The sequence below is a fragment of the Prionailurus bengalensis genome, chromosome A1 (genome assembly GCF_016509475.1).
Source record: "Prionailurus bengalensis isolate Pbe53 chromosome A1, Fcat_Pben_1.1_paternal_pri, whole genome shotgun sequence".
Taxonomy (NCBI): domain Eukaryota; kingdom Metazoa; phylum Chordata; class Mammalia; order Carnivora; family Felidae; genus Prionailurus; species Prionailurus bengalensis.
In genome coordinates this window covers 240,667,944-240,691,186 of record NC_057343.1, presented here as the reverse complement: position 1 = coordinate 240,691,186, position 23,243 = coordinate 240,667,944, and the positions used below count along the sequence as shown (strand labels likewise).

The window sequence follows — 23,243 nt, the reverse complement described above, 5'->3', positions numbered from 1 at the left end:
AGGATGCAGGAAAGCGGGCAGAGAGTGATCCCTGGTCACGTCTGTGGCCAGGGCAAGGGCCTGGATGATGTATCGGCGTCCTCAGAGAAGGGGGGCTCCAGGCTGGAGGCCAGCTCCTGGACTCTCGGTCCTTCGGGGACTGGGAAGCACCGTGGGAGGGTCTCGCCTCAAGAAACCCAGCCATGAGGACCAAACAGCACTTAAAATCCCAGGGGCTGGAACAGGCTCTGTAGCAGAGGGAACAATTTCCGGGGTCTTCAGGAAGCCTCCTGCAGCGCGCTGCGGTCCCCACGGGGAGGGCTCCCCTGCGGCAGTGTCCAGCAGCAGAACCGCCAGTGAGGTGCAGGCCGCGCAGGGGCGAGGTGACACGACAGGAGGACACGTGGGAAGTCTGACACATTCCAGAAAGACGCGTTCTTCCCCTCGGCCACGCTCACTTTGATGACTTTTTAAAAAGCTTATTGATTTTGAGAGAGAGCACGGGATCAGGGGAGGAGGAGGGGGAGGGGGGAGAGAGGGGGAGAGAGAGAGAGAGGAGAGAGAGAGAGAGAGAGAGAGAGAGAGAGAGAGAGAGAGAGATCCAAGCAGGGCACGGCTAACCCCTAACCCTAACTCCACCCCGGGCTCGAACCTGTGAGATCACGACCTGAGCCGAAAGCAAGAGTCCCTCGCATCCCTTTGATGACTTTTTGATGCAAAACTTAAACACGCTGGGGGGAAACCGCTGTCGCCTTGCGGGTGTAAGCGGTACCTGCGCCGGGTCCGTGGCCCTGGCAGCGCGCACGCGTAGCGCGGGATCCGCGCCCCCGCGCGCCAGGGCGTCGGTGTCGCTTAGCAACGGGGCGGCCAGGCCTAGGCCGCGCTCCAGTTGCCAGCGGGGACACGCCTCCTTCCAGCGTTTCCGGAAGTGGCGTAAGCGGTAGGCCCCGCCTCAGGAGAGGCGGAAGTGGAGCGGCCGCCAGCCTCCAGCCCCCAGCCCCCAGCCCCCGCCTGCAGCCTCGGCCCGGCAGTGCGTCTGGGCCCATGGCCGCCTATCCGTACCGCCCGGGCCCCGGGGCCGGCCCTGCTGGAGGCGCGGCGCTGCCAGACCAGAGCTTCCTGTGGAACGTTTTCCAGAGGTGAGGCCCGGCACCACCCAGGCACTCACGAGGCTCCACCGGTCTCCCCTACGTTCTCCTCGGCCACCCACCTCCCGGCCTCCTTCCTGGCTTCCCCCCCCCCCCCCCAATGCCTCTTCCTGGCTCCTTCCGGCCTCCCCCCCCCACGCCTTTTCCTGGCTCCTTCCGGCCTTCCCCCCCCCCCCCCCACGGCTCTCCCTGGCTCCTTCCGGCCTCCCACTCCCCAACCGCCCCCCCCCCCCCCAACCACGCCTCTCCCCAGCCTCTTTACTTGCTCCCTCTGGTCTTCCCCTCGGCCTCCCTCCTGCTTCCCTTTGGTCTCCCGTCATCCTGACTCCCTTCCTGGCTCCCTCCGGCCTCCCCCTTGGCCTCCTTCCTGCTTCCCTTCGGCCTCTGGCCTCCTCCTTCCTGGCTCCCTTAGGTCTGGCCCCGACCTCGTGCCGGAAACCCCCCCTTCCCCCAGGCCCGCTGCAGGTGTCCAGGGGATCGCGGCCCCCACCCCTGAGCCTACAGCCCAGGGGATTGCTGCTCCGGGAGGGTCTTCGGGACGCTTGTTTAAGGTAAACAGAAACACAGACTGCTCCAGCGCTGTTACGTCCAGCAGCTGGGAAAGAAGCTGGAGACCGGCACTGCAGCATATTCTGTCCCCGGGTTGCCCTTCAGAGTGAATGAGTGACCAATGGTTACGGAAGGACGTGTCTGAGGCAGTCTTTTTGCTGTTTATGAAAAGGAGAGAATTCAGACTGTCCAAGGGAAAGAAAAGGAGAAAGGCTTGACAAGGCAAAAGGAGCCATCTCTTTGGGAGAACCTTGTTCCCATGCGGATGCGAGAGTGAGAGTCCTAGCTACCTCCAGAGTTGACCTAGGCTCGGCAGAGGAATGAAGTGTTTATGCTTGACATGTTTTGCTTGTCCTGCTCTTTTATTCACCAGCTTAACTGGTCTTGATTTTGTAGGGTTGATAAAGACAGGAGCGGGGTGATATCGGACAACGAGCTTCAGCAAGCACTCTCCAACGGTGAGTGGGACCTAGTCGTCAGGACTTCTGCTGAACTTTGAGCCTGACCCACCTGTAGTAAATAACTTCTTTTCCCGAGTACAGAGGAGTTATGAAGGCCTAATTACTGTTACTGGCATGTGGTGGAGGTGCTTCTGATTTATTTTGCCAGTGGGTGTCCTGCGCCAAGGGCCTTGCCGAGCTGTTCCAGCCCCTGCATGGACAGGCGCAGGGAAGCACTTGAGAAGTGGAGGTTAGGGTGTAGGTTTTAGGGAAGGATAGGAAGTTTAGCTTTGTAGGGCTAATATGCTTCAGGTACATTGAAGATCACTGATTCCTTTCGTGACTGTATCTCTGTGACCTCTTGGGAGAGGATCATCAAGGTGCCAAGGGCACCATGGGGAAGTGACTGGGATGTTGGGGATGTGGCTCTGGCAGGTGGATTGTGGGAAGATGGTCTTATCAGTGGGAGAATACTAGGCATTCAGACAGGGATAAAGGACCATAGCTGTTACACGGCAGTGTGTTGGGGGCTCTCCATGGAGTTCTCTTCTTGCCAGTTTCAGCCTTATTAATCCACAGAAGTACTGTTTGAGACCTTTTATTTTATTAACTACCTGGCTCTTTTGCCTTTTAAAAAAATCCCTCAGATGCCACTGACTTTTCTGATTCTTAGATTTGTAGCTTGTCTTTCCAGAGGTGTGCCATTTAAGGTAGAAAGGGATGGATTCTAAGATGTTGGAAGACTCTTTTTTTAAGTTTATTTTGAGAGAGAGCGCATGTGCATGCGTGTGAGAGAGTGGGGGAGAGTCAGAGAGACAGAATCCCAAGTAGGCGCCACACTGTCAATATAGAGCCCAATTAGGGGCTCGAACCCACAAACTGTGAGATCATGACCTAGCTGAAGTCAAGTCGGTGCTTAACCAACTGAGCCACCCAGGTGCCCCAAGATTCATTTTTATTAGTAGGAACCAGTTTGATGTTCTAGAAAAAGAAAGGATGCCGCCACCACCTCACAGTGCTGGGTATCGGGCTAAAGGAGAATACGTGCCCTCATTGTGGGCACATACCAGGCACTTAGTGTGGTTTATTGCCTCGTGATTTACATGAAGTGCAGGGTTTGTATTTACAGATTAATACGTTTAAAGAACGGTACATACCACTGACTTTTTTCCCCCAGTATTTAACGTATGTGGCCACAGATATTGGTGTATAACTTCACACGTATTTATGTTGTTGAGTTTACGAAATTTTTCTTAAATTTTATTTTTAATTTTTTTTAAATTTACATCCAAAATAGTTAGCATATAGTGCAACAGTGATTTCGGGAGGAGATTCCTTAGTGCCCCTTACCCATTTAGCCCATCCCCCCCCTCCCACAACCCCTCTAGTAACCCTCAGTTTGTTCTCCATATTTGAGTCTCTTCTGTTTTGTACCCCTCTCTGTTTTGATATTATTTTTGTTTCCCTTCCCTTATGTTCATCTGTTTTGTCTCTTAAAATACTATATAGTTGTGTTTACAAAATTAAGAAATTTCTTTATGGGGCGCCTGGGTGGCTCAGTCGGTTGAGTGTCCCACTTTGGCTCAGGTCATGATCTCACGTTTCATGGGTTCGAGCCTCATGTTGGGGTCTGTGCTGACAGCTGGGAGCCTGGAGCTTGCTTCAGATTCCGTGTCTCCCTCTCTCTCTGTCCCTCCCCTGCTCTTTCTTTCTCTCTCTCTCAAAAATAAAAATGGACATAAAAAAAAAATTTCGTTACTCTCATTTGACAATTGTGCCTTCTTGATTCCTCGCTTATCATTACTAATCTCTTTTCAATTTTTGTGTCTCCAGTACTTGGTTACACTTGGAGGAGTAGAAGATAAGGTTACTAGGACATGTCCGAAACAGCTGCAATCCAGCAGGCTATGACCTGGCAAATCTGGCTTAAAACTTTCTAAGTGTTCACCAAAACGTATGTCTTCACATTCTGTTAAATGTGGTCAGAGGTTCCAGAGGGTGGCCGCTCCAGTGAAAGCACCCTCAGAGGTCATGCTTCAGAGGCATTCCTTCTGAGTTCTTTTCCAGTAAGTGAGGACCAACCCTCTTTGTCCATTTGCTTGAAGTTTTGAGGGTGCTGCCCAGGTTTGGGATCTCTGTGAAACCTGCCCCTCAAGAGTGATGGTCACACTCTGACCTCATTATCATGACAGTGTCCACCTGGGGGCTCCTGTCTGAGTTCAGATCCTGGCTCTCTCGGTTCTAGGAATACGACTTTGGGCAAGGACTTGACCCTCCTGGGAGGGTCGGTAGAGGAAGTGCACGCAGAGTGCTTGGTGCAGTGCCTGACACATAGCAGGGGGACTGTGTTGTTGGCTGAGTGGAGGAGGGGTATTGTCACCAGCCAGGCCAGGCAGCCAGCTCAGGTGCCACATGAGGGGCAGCCACTGTTTGTAGGCACTGTGCCAGCATTTAACAAACCTGATTTCACATGAGCATTGTTGTTTGAGCCCCCGGGGCATGGTGGTGGGACCTAATCTGACCTATAGGGTTAGGCTTCTGTATTTTCACTAGAGGGTGTCAGTAATGCTCCTAGTTCTAGTTCAGCTGGTTGTTAAAGAATTTGGGCCTTTACTCTGTTAGAGCATAATCTTGAACTCAGCTGCTACTAAATATCTACCAGGAGGCTGTTTAAAAGAGAATGAATTTTCACAGCTGTCTAGAGGATGTTAGGTTCACCATTGGTGAGACCCTTTGAAATCAATACCTGCTCTAACCTAGTATCTGTCGGGACTGTCTCGGTGGCCCTCTGGAGGCCCTTTTATTGAGTTGCCCTGTGGGATTGCCTCAGCTCTTGTTCAAGACATGTAAAAACTGGCCTCCCTGTTCACCTTGACAGAGGCATGCCCTCTGCGGGGTGACTGCCAGGCAAATGGCCGGCTCCCTTCTCCCTAGCGGGGACGGTGCCTCTGGTGTTCCAAGCACCTCTGGTGGCTGTTCTGTCTTGCTTTGTTTGCATTTTATTAACCCTGAATCTTTTAACCAGTTAGATTTGCCTCTTCAAATTAGCTGTGAAAAAGTTTAAATTGGTGGCTGGTCAGTAGCATGAATTTAGAATTTTAAGAGGGGGATTTTACTGATCGAGTCTTCGAACGCTTTCTCATCCTCCTACTTTCTCCTCCCATCCAGTATGATTAAAATTCACTTCGTTCTGCTCTACTGTGGATATCTGCGTACATTTAAGTTCTTTCTGCAGTAAGGCAGGTTATGTATGATGCACATTCACAGAGTAGGTGGTATCATATCGCTTGCGGAGTTACCCGTTGTGGCTTTTGAGCTGTAGCACAGGATTTAAACCCAGATGTGTGTTGCTGGCACCCCTCGGTGCCCGTGCTCATGTTGTGCTGTGGGTGTACTGCACAGCTAGGTGTCACAGTACCGTGAGCCCCGGTATCTTCCCATTTGTCTCCAGGAGAGTGTCCACCGCTTGCCGTGGGTCCTGTACTCCTGCCTAGAGCACGTGCCCTTCGTCAGCATGAGGGGATGCTGTGTGCACCCTGTGTTTCAGATCCCTGTCTGCCTGGAGGGGTGTGCCCTCTCCTGCCTTTGAGCCCCCTCAGCATCGCTGCTTTTTCTTGGACGCTCCCTGCTCTCCATTCCCTGTATTCTACACGATCATTGTCATAGCTGTCTCTGGCCACTAGACTGTCTGCTTCTCGAAGGAAGGCCAGACTGGGCTCCTCTGCGCAGCTGCTCTGTGTGCCCAGGCACTGCTCACTGGACGGGCCTGTGTCCATCCTGTTCCCCCCGACTGCCCCCCGACTTCCTGGAGCTGATGCGGTTGAAATTTGACTTCTGATTGCTCTCCCAGTATTGGGGTTCTGTTTTCATATTAGAACTGGAATATTAGGCTATTTCAGGAAGTTGGTTTACTTGGTCTATTACTGGTTAGAAAACTGAAGATACAAACTTGTATGATTTCTCACTTTAATTAAATCTGTGCCTGTGTGCTCTCTGCTAATATCCAGTTGAAACCATCCTGAAGAAGTACTTGTGGGTCCCATACACTGACTCCTTTATAAGACTTGTTTCCATAGGAAAGTTTCTAAAATTGGCTGCTCTCAGGAAGGTTTGTGGTTAACAGGTATGAAGAAAGACAGAAGAAGACTGTTCTCTTGCCTTCGTTTTGAAATAACATCTCATAAACTCTCTTGAGTTTAGTACCTTTTTTTTCCTAATTTGCACATTATTTCTTGGAATTATGGGAATTTTATTTTGCTCAAGCCTCTTTTTTGTAGTTCTGCAGGTTTGTCTTAATATAACCTAGGTAGGTATTTTGTGGAGACTTTTTTAGCTGCACTTTAAAAAAATAATAATTCATATATTCTTTTTTTTTTTTAACCAAAATAGAGTTCTGGCTTTCTTGAGGATCCCATATTAAGAAGAAATGAGAGGGGCACCTGGGTGGCTCACTTGGTTGAATGACCAACTCTTGATTTCAGCTCAGGTCATGATCCCACGGTTTGTGAGTTTGAGCCCCACATCGGGCTCTGGGCTGACACTGTGGCATCTACTTGGGATTCTCCCCGCCCCCTCTCTTTCTTTCTCTCTCTCTCTCTCTCTCATACTCACACTGTCTCTCTCTCTTTCTCAAATAAATAAACTTTAAAAAAATAAAGAAGAGGGGCACCTGAATGGCTCAGTCAGTTAAGCATCCGACTTTGGCTCAGGTCATGGTCTCACAATCCGTGAGTTCGAGCCCTGTATCGGGCTCTGAGCTGACATCTCAGAGCCTGGAGCCTGCTTTGGATTCTATGTCTTCCTCTCTCCCTCTCTCTCTGCCCCTCCCCTGCTTGTACTCTGTCTCTGCCTGTTCCTCTCTCTCTCTCTCTCTCTCTCTCAAAAATAAATACTAAAAAAAAAAAAAAAAAAAAAAATGGAAGAAATGAGAGAAAACAGACCATATAAGCAGACTGTTCCCTGCACACCAGTGCTTCTGGTCCCATCACTGCTCCTGCCCTGACAGTCCCAGTTTGGTGGGTAAGGGTGTTTGCTGCTGGTAATGCAGCAGGGACACTTAGAGGTTTACCCTCAGCTTCCATCCGCCTGTGTGCGGAGAAGGGCTGACTCCGCAGTTGCTGAGTTGGGTTGCTCTGAGCCTGCTCCTTCCCAGGAAGGATTTTCATGGCCGGCTGCCTCCTGGGATATTCTGACTGACAAGGGTGTTTGGCCCACTGAGGGCCCTGAGCTGTGTGGTACCTGTTGGCCTATATAGTTGATCCCAACAGTACGATTTATGGCAAACACCTGCTTTCCCTCTGGGTCTCTGGAGCGTCCATGCCTGCCTCCCCAAGAGAAACCCTGGGCTGTAGACTGGGGAGTTCCCTAGTTGACAGTACTTCGCCTCTGTCCTCAAGACTCCTAGCTGGAGGAGTGAGGACGTCCTGTGTGGCTCCATGAGGGGGTCCCTCTGGGCGCTGCACGGGTCTCCACCAGAATTCTCCTAGTGCCTTTCTCTGCTCTTCTGATTTTACTCTGGCCTTTCATTGTAACGAACTGCCCGAGTGTTGGAGTCCTAGGGAGTCATGGAGCCTGAGGGTGGTCTTGGCAACTCCAGTACAGCCTGTCGTGTCTGCTCTTCCCAGAGATGCACCCCGCCAAAGTTGCAGATAGAAACAAAATAGAGTTGGGATTCGATGGACCTGGCTTTGCCGACAAGTTTCTCCGTGACCTTGAGCACATTGCACTTCTGGCCCCAGTTTCTTCGGATGTAAAAATAGGATGACTGGAAGTTTAGATCCTTTTCCCCCTGGAGCCAAGCCCCTCTGCACCAGATCCTGCATCTGTCTGGTATAGAACTGGGAGACCATGTGTCTTCTGGGACTGAGTTTACAGCGTTTCACTAGTAGTCACTTAGATTGTTTTTAATTTTCATTGATGTAAATGCTGTAGTAATTTGACCCAGACTTTCATAGAACCAGTTTCCAGCTGTGGCATTTATCAGATCAGTGCTGTTGATCAGTATTTCAGAAAGGTCATGTTTCTGACCGTGCTATTTGAAGTTGTCATTCCAGCACTGGCGAAGTCTGGGATTTTGCTGAACCTGAAGAGACACCGAAGTTCTGCTGATTGTGTGCATTGGGTGCCTGTGCTGTGTGCCCGTCCCTGCAGGATTTGCTTATACCTCCTCATCTGTAGCTCCTCTCTGGCAGAAAAGGCCAGGAAGGCTGGGAGTTCTAGGTTTGATGCAATAAAGTGGAAAGAGATCACCAGTGATGATGTAGAAAAGTCTCATTCTGCTGCTGTTGTTGCCCCTAGAGATTTCAAGTAGTTAAGTGTCTCGATTGTGCAAATGCTGGATGTTGTGAACTCCTAACCCCAACCACTCACTAAAGCCAAAGTTTAAGCTTGTGGTTAACAGGACATAATTTCAATAAAGAAAACCCTTTGGAGAGAGTGAAAAGACAATATATTACCAGAGCAGAATGGGGTTTTTCCCCCTTGGAGAATGGAGGCAGATGCAGGTTCTTGACAGAATTTGTATGCTTGGGAGTTAAGTGGAGAAATGGTAAGGCGTCCTGATGGGGGCTGTCTCTACAACCATGGATGGTTCTTTGGGCCATTGTCATTTGCTTAGGGTGGCTTCTTAAGGCTTCAGCCCTGCTCCCAAATTATAGGTGACAAAAGTGTATTAAATTTACGTGGGAAATCACATTTCTGTATTCTTTAGTTCTTTAAGATGAAATTGAGGCAGGACACCTAGAAGTCTAGGTAAAAATCCGACAGGCAAGCTTTTGCAAGATGACCGGTTCTAACGTTCAAACATGCTGCTGTCTGGGAGAAGCAGATGGGAGTGTTTGAAATTGTAGGTGGCCCTGAAACCTGGGCTAGAGGGTTATGGAGTTGTAGGGCTTGTGAAAAAAGTCTACCTTTATAATGTACCCCCGGTTTTTAGTGAGTGTGTTAAATTGATTATTTGCGTTGTATTTTCTTACAGAAAACTGTTTTATAAACCACTTAAGACTTTCAGGCTGACGCTCAGGTGCATTTAGTGCTTAACACAGCTGAGATATTAAATGTGTGCATGTTGCAGTGTTGCAGCTTCATTGTGGGTTACTGAGCTTTTTATGTTTAGTCTGAGAACCAGGCCGCAAGACCTAACTGTTGGCTGTCGTTACCCCTTGGATTCTGTGCAGAGTCGGGCCCCGTTTGGGTAAGAAGGATGAGCAGGGGTACCAAGAGGTTGCCTCCTCCGCCTTCCCCTTGCGCGATAGCCCCGCAGGAAACCTGTGGGTCTCCGTCCTTGACTCAGCGCATGGTGACCCGTTGCTCTCCGGAGCCCGGGACCCCTGCCGTCCGCAGAATCCTCCAGCATGGCTGCCAGTCCCCATGGGCCACCTCAGGGATGCGCCTTCCCTGGGCACCCCACGTGTGCCTTTCCAGGTGGCACCTGGCTTTCACCACAACAGGTGCTCGCGTTTGCACACTACTCAACTGTTGCACTTGTGTTGCTTTTGTTTCAAACTTGTTTGGCCGAGTCATTTGCGAGATGGCTCGTGAGGCTTCTGCTCACAGTCAGGATGGCCTGCGGGGGCTGCCCTCACCTTCACAGATTGAGAGCGCATCGGCCTGTAGCAGAGGTGAAGGGAAGACAAAGGAAAAGTGAATCAGGAAAAGGCTTCAGTAGGTGCATTAGGTTCCCTGGGCTTCTAGTCCGTGGTGGGCTGTCTCCTGTGGAAACAGCAGGTCGCTGCCTGCAGCAGCTAGCTGGGAGGGAGGGAAAAACAAATGAGGTGAGGAAGCGACACTCTCTGTCTTTAGAACTTTCTTTTCTGTTGCGTTCTCTGTAACATAGTTTTATTATACGGGTTTTCAGTGACGTGCCCTAATAGCTTCGTATACAGTCTTCTGCCCGCTCTGCCCACCCCACGAACGTCTGTGAAGCCTGCAGAAGATGCTTATCCAACCCCGATGTGCCAGGCACAGGGACAGGTGTGCCCCTGCCTTCAGGGGAAGAGCAGCCTTCACCGAGTAGTTACGGTGGCGCTTGTCCCAAAGGGGAAGCTCGAACCTGCGCTGATGGAGCTGACAGATTTAGCTCAGGGGCTGGGGGGACGTGGGGCGCTCAGGGAGGGCTTTCCTGAGGACACGTTTTTCCTGTGGCTTAAAGGAGAGGTGAAGGTGAAGGATGTGCGTGTGTTGCGAGGCACACCCCGGGTCTGGAGAGGCGCGTGCGTGAGCCCTGAGGTGAGCAGGCACAGCCTTTGGGCGCCGCAGCGGGAAAGCCCAGCGTGGAGGACGCTTCCCTTTGGAACCATAGTTCCGAGCGAAAGGTCACGATGTGAGGTCAGGGGGTGGGTCTCTGTGAGAAACACGGAGTTTTATACAGAGAGGGAAATATGAGGTGTTTCCATACAAGTGGGGTGTGGGGAGAGGCCCTGCTTTCCCTCCACATTAAAAACACTTTTTTTCCTTGTTTTTAGTTAGTGTAAAAATTGGTAATGGTGTAAACCACTCTGAAAACAGATTTGGGGGCGTAAAGGTATCTAGTGAACATTTCATTATCGGTTGATAAACGGTTCTGTCAGATTCAGCAGTCTCTCTATGACAAATATTTGGTAATATCCCCATTACTATACGGAAGTGGGTCCCAGGGTGCCACGGTCTGCTTTTTCACACTCGCAAGGAAAATAACGTGCAATCTTAGGAGAAGACTTTAAGGCATGGTTGTACGGTATGTTTTTCAGTATACCTCTCAACTTACCTGGTGGCTGAACGCCTGGAAAACTGAGTGTATATTAAAATACTCTAAAGCCGTATCTTGTTTACACAGTAAAGTACCCAGCTTCACGTCATTATAAACAGCTTGGAATGTTCGTCTGTTGGGGCCAAGGGACTCCTGCACAGTGTGGGATGGGACCCCAACCGTGACGTGCTTACAGCCCCCCGTGGTCATGGCAACCAGAAATGTCCCCTGGGGACAGTGTCCCTGCTGAGAAGTGTGGTGCCAGGGTCTTCCCGTGACCCCCAAATTACTTTTGTTAGGTTCAGATGGTACAGATTCGAAACCTAGAGCTTGCTGGTGTCTGACTGTCATTCCTGTCGCTTATTTTCAGGCACATGGACTCCATTTAATCCAGTGACTGTCAGGTCAATCATATGTAAGTAAAGGTGCTATTGTCCCGCCTGTGCAGGCAGGCACCTGTCCTGCTTCATCCTGCCCTCCCGGCTGAGCACTTGAGCTCATTGTCTGACGTGTCCTTTCACATCCCGGTTCTGAAGAGTTCAAGTACCTACAGGACCGGCGCGCTTCACACACCGTCCGTATCTGGCACGATTGTTGACTGGCGGAAACGCCCGATACTCAGTTTTTGACCTGATTTTTCATTCTGTGCGCTTTCACTGAATTATAGTGTACTTCTGAGCAGCCAAGAGCACTCATGTTTCAATCTTCCATTAGCGTCCCTTCCTGAAAAGAAACCAAATGATTTGTCATTTTCTCAGCAGTAGTTCAGACTGAGTTCATATATATGTTTTTAGCCATTTTGCAATTACATGGAGAGGTAGTTGTAGGTTCTTTCGTATTTGGACCCAGAATTAAGCTGGGGTTTTTTTTTTTGTTTTTTTAATGAAAAGCAAGTCTTCCTAAGAGAAAACACCTAAAGCCGATAGAGTCTTCTTGTCACTGGGGTGGGCCTGCGCTGGTGGGTGTAGGTCCTCTGGGAGAATGGAAGTGGCGGTGCCCGGAGCTGGGCCCAGTTCTGGGAACTGAGAGAGTGGAGGGGCTCCTTCGGTCTGCACTTTGCCTTCTTCCTGGCAAAGTGAGAGTATCCACCAGGCGCCGTGTCTTTGTAGCCTGCTTCGCTGTGAAGCGTTATTTCTGCTGTGGCTCTGCCCGTGTTTTCTTGCCCTTCCCTCTTTACCGTGTGCCTCACGTCTGTCTAACGTGGCTTAGGGGCTGTGGCTGGAGAGCCAGCCGGCAGAGGTGGTCTGGCCCTCCCAGTCAACGAGTGAGCATTTCTTGGCCGTGGGCACCTGCTGGCCGAGCACCGGCCTGACCCCGAGGCGGGTGTGGCTGTGGCTGTGGCTGTGCTGTGGTCGAGCTGCTTGCTGATGACCGACGAGATGCCAGCTGCTGCACACCACTCACATTCCTTTCTGTCTCAGCTATGTTCGACCGAGAGAACAAGGCTGGCGTGAACTTCAGCGAGTTCACTGGCGTCTGGAAGTACATCACAGACTGGCAGAACGTCTTCCGCACCTATGACAGGGACAACTCTGGGATGATTGACAAGAACGAGCTCAAGCAAGCCCTCTCAGGTTTTGGTAATTCACTTATCTTGATTGTATAGCATGTTTCATTTTGGAACCTAGGTGCCATTAATGCTTTTTTACTTGGTTCATTTTACTGATTTTTTTAACTATGACTTTTTTTGGCATACAGATTTATACTTTGATACTTTTTATATCATGAAGGCTTATATTTGACCTGAAGACTTTTATGTGGGTTTTTTTCGCATCCAAAATGAGATAAGGGCTATGCAATCATTTCTCACTTGTGAAATGTAGTGATGTCTCACTCACATTGAGAATGAGGCAGCTTTGGAAACAGTTTAACGTGAATAAGTGAAAAGAAAATGTCGAGCAGCTCATATTTCTTGATACATCACAACACGTGGCAGGATGATCCAGACACTCGTCAGAGATGATTCTGTAAGCTGCAGACACAGTGTCGGCAGGCATGCAAGTGCCCGTTCTCAAGTGCGTGCAGGCTCAAGTGTGCTGTGCTGCTGGGAGTGTTCACACGGCCTTCCAGAGTGGGTCAGTGGGCCCTCTGATGCGGGGGTGTGGGTCTGAGAGGAAGGTGGGATTTCTGGTGTGTAGGGCTATGCAGACATGGGGTATTTGTCCGGGGCTTGTGGGAGTCTCACCCAGAGTCTGGTGTGTTTGGGATGGTCTCACTCAGCCCCGTGTTCACTGGGCCCCTATTACAAAACCCTTTCTATATTTTGCTTAAAAGTCTGCTTATAAATGCCAGCTGGAAAAAAAATAAGGCAAGTTTGTTTATAATGTACTATTTTTTTTTTTTTTTAATAATATACTGTTATGGGTTGCCTGGGTGGCTCAGTCGGTTGAGTGTCCAACTTCAGCTCAGGTCATGGTCTCGCGGTTCGTGGGTTCGAGCCCAGCGTCGGGCTCTGTGCTAACAGCTCAGAGCCTGGAGCCTGCTTCAGATTTTGTCTGTGTGTGTCTCTCTCTCTCTCTCTCTCTCTCTCTCTCTCTCTCTATCTCTGCCCCTCCCTCCCTCCCTCCCTCCCCCCCATGCTCTGCCTCTCTCTGTCTCTCAAAAATAAATAAATGTTAAAAAAAAATTTTTAAGTTAAAGTTATAATAATATACTGTCATAATATATAACATACTTCTAGGTATTTTGAGTTTTAATAATACAAAGGACATTTTTAGTTCTTATGTTAATGTGTTATTAACTTCTGTCCTTCCCCCATTTTTCCTTTGGGCACATACTTCATGGCTGTCTTTCTCTTTCTCTTAGTTTGTTGCCTTATGAATTCTGGTGGTATTCAGTTAGAGGCCCTGGGAATCCATAGCACGTTTGTGTTCTCAGCTCACTGGGTGTGGGTCAGGGTTAGGGCAGGACTTGACCTCAGGTTCTCTGCATTGGGACTGGGAATGCTTCTGACTTTGCTCTACCGATAGGTTGGGGAGAAGGTCAGGCTGAATGGAAGATCTGGGAGGGGTGGCTGGCAGCTGTCCACAGATGGTGGTCCTGGGGCTGCAGGTAGCTGGAGGCCCGGCTGGGCTGAGGACAGCTTGGGAGGAACCTGCATCCTGTGAATTACTTCCAGACAAGTGACCTTAGGTGTCAGGGAACATGGCATTTTCTAAAGTTGTCAGGCCCAGAGCCCTCTTTTTACTCAGTGCCGGTGTCCAATGGGTCCTTGGAGCTCACAGTGGGAATGCTAGGGTGGGCCGTGCCACTGGCCTCTCTGACCTCCGAGTGCCCATCAGGCCTTGGCATCTGCAGCCATGGCTGCATGGTCACAGAGGTCATGTGGCACTTCCTTGTGGTAAGGAGCCAGCAGGCCCTCTTGGTCTGGGCAGGGCCGGGCTCCTTCCTGACTTCTGAGTGCTTTCTGGAGAAAAGTATTCTGTGGTGCATTGTAGTTATTCTAAAAGCTTCTCCCTGTAGTTGGTTCTTGATTTCTGAGAGCCTGCTCTGGATCCATGCCTTCTATGAAAAGGAACATTGTTCTCCTTTTCACATAGTCATCACTTTGGAAGATTTTCTGTAGTAACTGAAGCAAAGTCTGTTCAGTTTTGACTCCTAAGGACAGCTCTCTTGCCCTGGTCAAACAGGGGGGCTGCATTTCAGCTCTGCATGTGTGTGAGGGAGTCTGGGGGTGGGGGGCAAGCCCCACAGCGTCCTCCGACCTCTGTCAGCTCCACTTGATGTCTCAGGCTGGTCCTGGTGGCACTGGGTCACCCTCACAGGACCCACGCTGGGTATGATGGCTCACACATCCCTTTTGTAAACCCATTTCTAGTATGTGCTATGCTCCAGGTACAGAGACCTGGAAATAAAGAGGTGTGTGGGGCATGGCCTTCACACTCCTGCTAGCGGGGAGCTGACTGCTCCACAGTGGGAGTCTGCTCACGTGCAGGGCGGTCCTCCCCTGTGGGCAGGGCAGCCGGCACGGGGCTGCTCCCTCTCCCTCCGCCCAGCGTTTTTTGGTGAAAAGGTTATGAAAGTTATCAAGTGTCAGGACCCTCCATTCAGTCGTCACCCATCCCAGCCGCTACCATTTTCATGCTGCATTTGCTCTGTCCCCTGTTGTGTGCCAAGGCTGACAGGGCCTGTGCGCCGTGGTCCCAGCACACTTCATTCAGTAGCGTTTCCCTGGGGCGTGTGCACTACGTCCACGAAATCCGCACCATTGACCCACCTTAGAGGTTAACCGTCCATTTGTGTGAGTTAGGGTCCCAGCAGGTCCACAGGCAGCCCCCACCCCTTTTTCATGCCATTGGCTGGTTGTAAACATGGGTCTGTCCCTTGCTGCAGTCTCTGTCCCCTGGAGAGTAGTTACTGAAGGTATGCTTTCATGCCAGGCTGCTGAGAATAGGTGATGTGGGGTCTTCAGGGTAGCTCTGATGTCTCACCCCTCCTGTGCCTGTTAGTTCTAAGGAGAGAACTTCATTCTCTTAAGGTCAGGGTGTGGCCCTGTGGTCAGTGTATCAGGTCTGAAAGGGCCCAGTCCTGACCAGGGTCACAGGCTGGGGCTGCACATGGAGAGCACCTCTTTTTTTTTTTTTTTTTTTTTTTTTTTCATTTTATTTAAGTACAGTTGACAATGTCATGTTAGTTTCATGTGTACAACATAGAGATTCGACAACACTGTACATTACACAATCTGAGTCACCACGCAGTGTTCTGACAGTACAATTGACTATGTTCCCTATGTTAGACTTTTCATTTCCTGACTCACTTATTTTATAATCTGAAGTTTGTGCTTTTTAATCCCCTTCACCTGTGTCACCCACCCACCCTCACCTCCTCCTCTTTGGCCACTACCAGTTCTCTGTAGTTATGAGTCTGTTTCTGTTTTGTTTGCTCATTTGTTTTATTTTTAGATTCCACATATAAGTGAAATCATTTGGTATTTGTTTTTCTCTGCCTTATTTCTCTGAGCGTGATACCCTCTAGGTCCATCCATACTGTGACACATGGCAAGGTCCCATCCTTTTTCATGGCCGCATAATATTTGTGTGTGTGTGCACGTGCACGCACGTGTGCACACACCACATCTTTATCCATCTTTCGATGACCACAGGCTACTTCCATATCCTGGCTACTGTAAATAATGCTGTAATAAACACAGGCACGTTTATATATTTTGGAATTAGTGTTTTCATTTTCTTTGGGTAGATACCCAGTAGTGGAGTTGTTGAATCATAGGATAGTTCTGTTTTTCACTTTGTGAGGAACCTCCATACTGTCTTCTAGAGCAGCCGCACCAGTTTGCATTCCCAGCGACAGGTGCAGGAGGGTTCCCCTTTCTCCACATCCTTGTCAACACCTCCTGTTTCCAGTCTTTTTGATACCAGCCATTCTAACAGGTGTGAGGTCATCTCATGGTTATGATTTGCATTTCCACAGGGCACCTCTTCTTAATTTATGAGGGTGGGGTTATCACTGTGTGGGTTTTCACTGAAGGAAATTCTTAGAGAACAGTCTGCTCCCAAATTTTGCCTCTTATGGAAACATCCTTTTTATAGTTTGTTTGTTCATCATCCGTTTTTCTGGTCTGACTTCCTTTGGTTTTGTTCTCACTGCAATACTATTGAAGAGCAGGGAAATTGGAAGTTAGTCCCAGGGATGATAGAAGTTGCTTCCATTTTCTGTACAGATTGTGGAGATCCAGCCTGTATGTTTGTGACTAGGCCGGAGAGCGGCACCGCAGTGGCCGTTGTCTGCTGTCCACACCCTGGATGAGCTCAACCCTCACCAGCTTGGACCTCTTATTGCCCAAAGGCACAGGTGCCAAGTGTGAAGAGAGGAGACTCGTAGGGGTCAGGGGGAGTGGTTCCCATTCATTACCTGCTGTCTCTGTTTTCTAAGTCATGGGTCCTGTTTTCTAATCAACTGGCAGGGAAGGGGGGGCCCTGGATTTAAGTCACAGACGCATAGAGTATGCTGACCACTCTGGAAGGGTGCTGTCATGTGTGTGCATGTTTGAATCATTTTGAGAAAAGTAAGTGCTTTTGCAGGTAATTAACTGTGAAATTCACTCAGATAATAGGTGTATATATATCCTCGCAAAGATTCCAACAGGACCGAAACCAGTAAAAGTATTTTGGCCCCTGGATCTTCTCTCCTGAATAAGTAAGGACACCAGAGGCACACAGGTAGTGGGATTAGTAGGGAAGGAAGTAGATGTCTTCATTTAGAGCGGCCCCGAGGGGTATCCCACAGGCACATGGCCGTTGTGTCTGTCTTTAAAACCACCTCCCTGCTGGTGACCTCTTCAAGACCTATTCAGTAAATTGGAGGTGGAATCAGTGACTGTTCGTCATAATATCTGATGGCCCTCAAGTTGTTATGAACCTTGTGAGGCTGCCTTACTCCATATAATCTTTTACTGCCTAATGTCTGTGCTACTTGATGTATAGGAGTACCTATCAGTTAATCTGCTGCTTCCCTAAGTTTACATTTTGTTTATTTGGAAGCTTTCGGTGATGTTTTATCTTTCAAATCTAAAATGAAACTTACCGTTTGTAAAATGATAACTTCACCGTATTCAGGGAATGAAGCCTTGGCCGCCCTGCAGGGTGATTTTTGGGGTGCAGCACAGTAGGGTGAGTATACTTGATGTGAACTAGTGAGCGCACGTAAATGACATGCTGTGCCTGACAGCTCTGGCCTCCGGGTTACGCTCACCCTTCCAGGAAGAAGCGGTGGTCCTCAGGTCAGCTACTCACAGGACTGCAGATGGGGAGTCATGGGAGGGATCGCAGAATGATGACTTTGTTCCTAGAGTGCATGTGAATGCATTTGCGCCTTGTGTTTCCACCCCCAGCCTCGGCCATTTGTTATCAGCTGCTGTAAGAGGCTGTGGGGCCTTTTGGAAGGAGAATGTGGGTGTTGACGGGAATGTCTGCTCTCCTGGCCCTCTCTTCACTCTCTGTTTTCTCTTCAAGGGTACCGGCTCTCTGACCAGTTTCACGACATCCTCATTCGCAAGTTTGACAGACAAGGGCGGGGGCAGATCGCGTTTGATGACTTCATCCAGGGCTGCATCGTCTTGCAGGTAATTGGGGCTCCGTGGAGGCTCACAGTGAGCTGAGCTGTGGAGCAGGACGGGAGTATCTGTGAAAGCAGAGGAAAAGGGAAGTACCTGCATTCTGGAATTTGCAGTTTAATGGAGTAAGATCAGTTTCTGGAGCTTATAAAAGTTTGTCTTGTCTGTGGAGAAGCAGTTATTCTGTTAGGTGGCGGTATGGCCCAGTAGTGCACTGTGTCCCTGTGGAGACCCTGTGCAGGTCCATTCGTTTGCAGACTGTTTTTGATAAATACGGTGTAGGGCTGTATATGTATTTTCCTTATGGTTTTCCTAATCACTTTTTCTTTTCCTAGCTTAGTTTACACAATACGTACGCAAGGTATGTGTGAATTGGCTGTTTTTGGTAAGGCGTCTGGTCAGCAGCAGGCTATTGGTAGTTAACGTTTTGGGGCATCAGAGTTCCATGTGGATTTCGACTGCTCCAGGGCCTGTTGCCCCCAACCCCTACATTTTTTGGGTGGGGGCTCAGCTGTATTAGCAGTCCATTCGGATGAGGTCATGTCTTCCAAATCCAGTGGGTTATTTACATGTGTTCTCTGGTACTTTTGTTGTGTTTTCATTCTGAGGAAGAGGATAAATTTTCCATTTTGATCTTTACTGTGCCCTCCCTTTTTGAGTGAGGTCAGCTGCAGGGGCAAGAGCCGGCTCCTGAGCACACGGGCCTTGTTCCCATGTTGCGGCCACTGCCAGCCAGCATCTGGTGGAGCCCGTGGAACCCACTCACCCCGTGCTTGGTGTTTCCCTCCTGTGGCCTTGCTTCTTGAGCTGGGAGAGAAACTGGTGCGGAGGTTGAGGACCCTTTTCCAGAGACCGAGGGCAGGAGTGCCCGAGTCTGCCCTGCTGTGCCCACACAGTCCCTGCTGCTCCTGTCTCTAGGTGAGGATCCAGGTTACGTAGATTGAGGCTTAGAAATGCAGTGGACCAGAGATGCCTGGCTGGCTCAGTCGGGAAGCATCTGACTCCGGCTCAGGTCATGATCTCACGGCTCGTGAATTCGAGCCTGGCATTGGGCTCTCTGCTGTCAACGCAGAGCCTACTTCAGATCCTCTGTCTCCCTCTTTCTCACAAAAATAAGCAAACATTAGGGGCACCTGGGTGGCTCAGTCGGTTAAGCATCTGACTCCGGCTCAGGTCACGATCTCACAGTTCATGGGTTCCAGTCCGGCTTCACGTGAGCCCTGCTTCTCTCCCTCCCTCTCTGCCCCTTGCTCACTTGTGCGTGTGCTCTTTTTCTCTCTCTCAAAATAAACAAACATTAAAATTTTTTAAAAAACTGCAGTGAACTGATAAACCCATAGATAGCATTTAAAGTTTTTATTGTGACAAATGAGAAAAAAGTAATAGAGACAACAGTGTGATGAGCCCATGTGCCCCTCACTCAGACTCAACAGTTAGCAGCTGATGGACAGCTTGATGTCATACCTGCATAACCGTAACACTCCCCGCACCTCTTACTCTGAAACAGATTTGGGCCATGGAAAGCAACTGTTTTATCTGTACATATTTCAGTAGGACTTGCAACTAGACAATGAGTCCTGGTAGCTTATACATTTTTTTTTTTTAGTTTTAACATTCTTATTTATTTTTGAGAGACCAGACAGAGCGCCATCAGGGGAGGGGCAGAGAGAGAGAGAGAGAGAGAGAGAGACAAGGAATCCGAAGCAGGATCCAGGCTCCGAGCTGTCAGCACAGAACCGGACGCTGGGCTCCAACCCGCGAACCGTGAGATCATGACCTGAGCCAAAGTCTGACGCTTAACCGACTGAGCCACCTATCAAGCCCCCTGATCCTTGTAGTTTGAATTCCGGTCGGGTTATGTCATATCAGCTCTAGAGGCCGCTGAGAAATGTCAACACTGTGAGGTTTTTAAATATAATTTGGAATTTGGGGAAACATTCTCTGGGGTTTTTTTCCCATTAGAATTCTAGATCAGTAAAAGTGAAGTTTCTGTGGCATGCTAAGTGCAGCACTCTGTGACTTCCTTGCCGATGAGGCAGGGAAAAGCCCCATCCCTGTTCAGGGCCTTGTTGGAGAGCTGGGTCTGCTGACATTTGAGCTGTGGCTCTCTGAAATGGGGAGAGCCTTACCCCATCTCTGCCTCAGGGTTTGGTGAGGCTGGGTTACACTTCTTTTGCAGTGTTGTCTGGACACTTAAAAAGGTGTAGTGTAAAAATCTCCTTATTCTCTGCATCTGAATTGCTCTAGGGTTAGACTTTTCATTTGAGGTTCTGTCCCATAAGTAAACATCTGATCCTTATATTTCTTCTTGAGCAAAGGTCATTTCGTGTAGGGTTTCAGTAGCTGGGGTAATGTGATCTGAGTCCCACAGGGAGCTCGCCCAGCGCCTCCGCACACCTGCGGGCTGAGGACAGGCCAGCCAGGCTCTCCTGCAGCCCCTGCCTCTGGGCCCCATGCTGACCTGGACTTCTGCTCCCACCCACACTTCCCACATGACCTCAAACATGGGGCAGAGGTGGGCAAGCTACAAGAAAAAAGTCCTGAAAAATGTCTTCCATCTGCCTTTTTCCAGAAAGAAAAAGGCTTTTAGAAAATTAGTTTTACAAAAGAACATGAAAATTTGTAGAAATCTTGGGAAAATACAATTAAAGTATAAAGAAAGATTTCCAGTTGTTCTTCAGGCCGGGATTAACTGCTGCTGGTGTTATTGGAGTTGGTTTCACATTAGCGTCTCACGCGTGTTCAGATGCTCCTGGCCACCACCCGAGTGGACAGTCAGCTGTGTCAGGAGCCCCTGTTATTGTCAGCCATTTAATCTGCCGCAGCACCCGAGGGCCGGGCTCCAGCCTGCTCTCGTGACGAACCCGTGTGTTGTTTCCTTTTCTCGTCCTGAGGAATTGTACTATGCCTGCTTCCTTTTGTCATTTACAATTCCTTAGGCCTTTTGTGGTTGTCCAGCTGTCATCTGGAACAGCACCCCTCTAGTTGTCTCTGCTTTTGGGGGCAGGGGTCTCCCCTCTGCTCCTGACCTGCTGTGGGGGAGTCAGGCTTGTGCACAGACTAAGGTGGAGCCTTCTGGGTGGGGTGTGCGCGAGGGACCCTCAGGCTGGTACAGGGAGACCTGCCTTCTGTGCTCTGTGGCTGAGGCTTCCTTCATCTGTTGGGAGCAGGTTGTAAGCGAGGGGCTCAAGTCAGGGCCGGTTTCCCTGTGTCCTGAATGGCAAGTGACCAGAGCCGAGGTAAACGTTTGAGTAACCCCCACGAGGTTGGTCATAGAGCAGGGGGAGAGGACCCAGGTTTACCACTGGCCCACTTGGGGAACCAAGGCCTGGACCCAGGGCTGTCGTGTATAGCCTGCAACCCACGCCTTGATCTCTTAACCACCTTCCTGTATCCACCCTCCCACCTGACCTCGGCATCCCCCATGGTGGACAGGCCTGAGAGGGTGGTCAGGGTTACCCACCCATGCCTCGCTGCCCTGGTCTCCGTCAGAGTTGGGGTCGTCTGGAGACATGGATTAATTTGGGTTCCTAAATTTTTTGTTTTGTTTTGTTTTTTACCAAATAACATTTTGTTCCTTCGGTTAAAAAAATATCAAGATCTAAATGACTGTTGTTTCTTCCCCAGAGGTTGACAGATATATTCAGGCGTTACGATACGGATCAGGATGGCTGGATTCAGGTGTCATATGAACAGTATCTGTCCATGGTCTTCAGCATCGTATGACACTGGCCTGTGCAAATAACAGCATGACTTACGGAAGGAAGACTAAAAATGCCAAATCACCCTTTAAAGAAATGGAACACAAATGCAGCTAGATACTGTTCTTTCTTTAGATTTTATATAATTAACATTTGGGGACCTGACTGTACATATGTGGATAAGCTGATTAAGATTTTTGCAAATGTAACAATAGTTATAACTCACATACAAACATTTGATTTGAGACTGTTCAATTGTGCCATGAGGTAAGATATGATAATGTTTCAAGTGTCTTGCATGCAAAAAATTCATCATGTGCATTTCTAGATAGCTCCAGTTCTATAGTGGAAATACTTTTATTAGCCAATAAGAATTTAAAAATAATAGAGAACTTGCACAGAGGCTTTTATGTGCCTTACATTTTTAAAACAGGGTTTATTGTATTTGTTTGAATATGCAACATAAGCAATAAAGCAAATGCGCACCCGGTCCCAGACGGCTCAGATATACTCACGTGGGAGCTCCCAGAGGTCCGGGACCCCTTCTGGGGCGTCCACCTGACTCTGCTAACGGAATCCAAGGAGACCACTGTCCTCTGTGACAGGAGTTAGTTTAAATTTCATAAAACTTCTTTGGACATAGAAATCCAAATTCGGTCTGGAAGCGTGTGGGTTTCTGTCACTTACAGTGATTCAGTCCTGCCCTGTGAGGATCTGTTAACTGTGGTTTTTGAACATGAAAGCAGGGTGCAGACAGCTGGGATGGTCGCCCACGTCACCTGCTGTCGGCACACGGCCATTCCCGGGGGGGCACTCATCCTGCGCCTGTCAGAGTCCTCGGAGCCTGCTTTCTGCCCCTTCCCTCTAAGTGTGCTGCCCCAAGCCAGAATTTGGGGTGGGGGTTGTGAAGACATTCAGATGGGCAGTGGTGATTTATAAATGGGTCTGGGACATCAGAAGTTGGTGTCCCACAGGGGTATGTTGGGGGCTCGTGTTGGTTGAGAGGGGGCCCTTTTTGGGTTTATCTGTGGCACCAGATTGCAGAGGTCAGAACACCACTGACCACAATATGTGGGGTTGGGCTAAAGAATCTCTGGGGCTCATAGACTGGCGTTGTGAGCTCAGGGTGGGTAGCAGGGTCTTTGGGATTTCTACCACTTTCCATGTTGGGTGCCTCTCCGGACATCAACATGCTCATGGTGCAGCACCAGCACACGACCCCAGGTTCTGTTTCAGTCAGCTCAGTCCTCTGACCCCAAATTCCTGACTCCAAGAGGCTTTCAGACCCATGGCCCACACATCCAGGTGTTCTCTCTCTGGGTTCTCGTAGACATCTTGGACTCCGTGTCTCCCAGCTAATAAACCCTATGCCCTCACTCCCCAGCCATGGGGTAACCTCTGCTGCCTGCCTGCCTGCCTCCCCTCCCCACACCATGGTCCCAAGACGTGCCTTATTTCTTCTTTGCCCCAGGCCTTCAAAGACCCCAGGCTTGGAGTGAGGGCGGCCTGTGTGGCTGTCTCTCAGCCTCACTGTGCTCTGTCCTGTGCACATGGGAGCCCCTGTGCTCCACATGTTAGCTTTGCCCGTCCACCCACCTCACCCCCTTCCCTGCACCTGGACCCCCCTCGATC

At 49.7% G+C, this 23,243-nt stretch overlaps 1 protein-coding gene across 6 annotated transcripts; it reads left to right on the top strand.

Annotated features, from left to right (window-relative positions):
* Positions 1–912: 912 nt before the first annotated feature.
* Positions 913–22,103, top strand: PDCD6 (programmed cell death 6). 6 transcript variants are annotated; one of them, XM_043602073.1, is made up of 6 exons: positions 913–1,118; positions 2,073–2,134; positions 11,212–11,256; positions 12,263–12,415; positions 17,810–17,919; positions 21,538–22,103. In XM_043602073.1, exons 1-6 carry the CDS (start codon positions 1,024–1,026, stop codon positions 21,634–21,636), a joined length of 564 nt encoding a protein of 187 aa, XP_043458008.1. In that variant the 5' UTR covers positions 913–1,023; the 3' UTR covers positions 21,637–22,103. The 6 variants fall into 6 exon arrangements, with proteins under 6 accessions (XP_043458008.1, XP_043457998.1, XP_043458045.1 ...); XM_043602063.1 differs by having other exon boundaries at positions 12,263–12,421; XM_043602090.1 differs by lacking the exon at positions 913–1,118 and adding an exon at positions 1,342–1,678 and having other exon boundaries at positions 12,263–12,421.
* Positions 22,104–23,243: the final 1,140 nt, after the last annotated feature.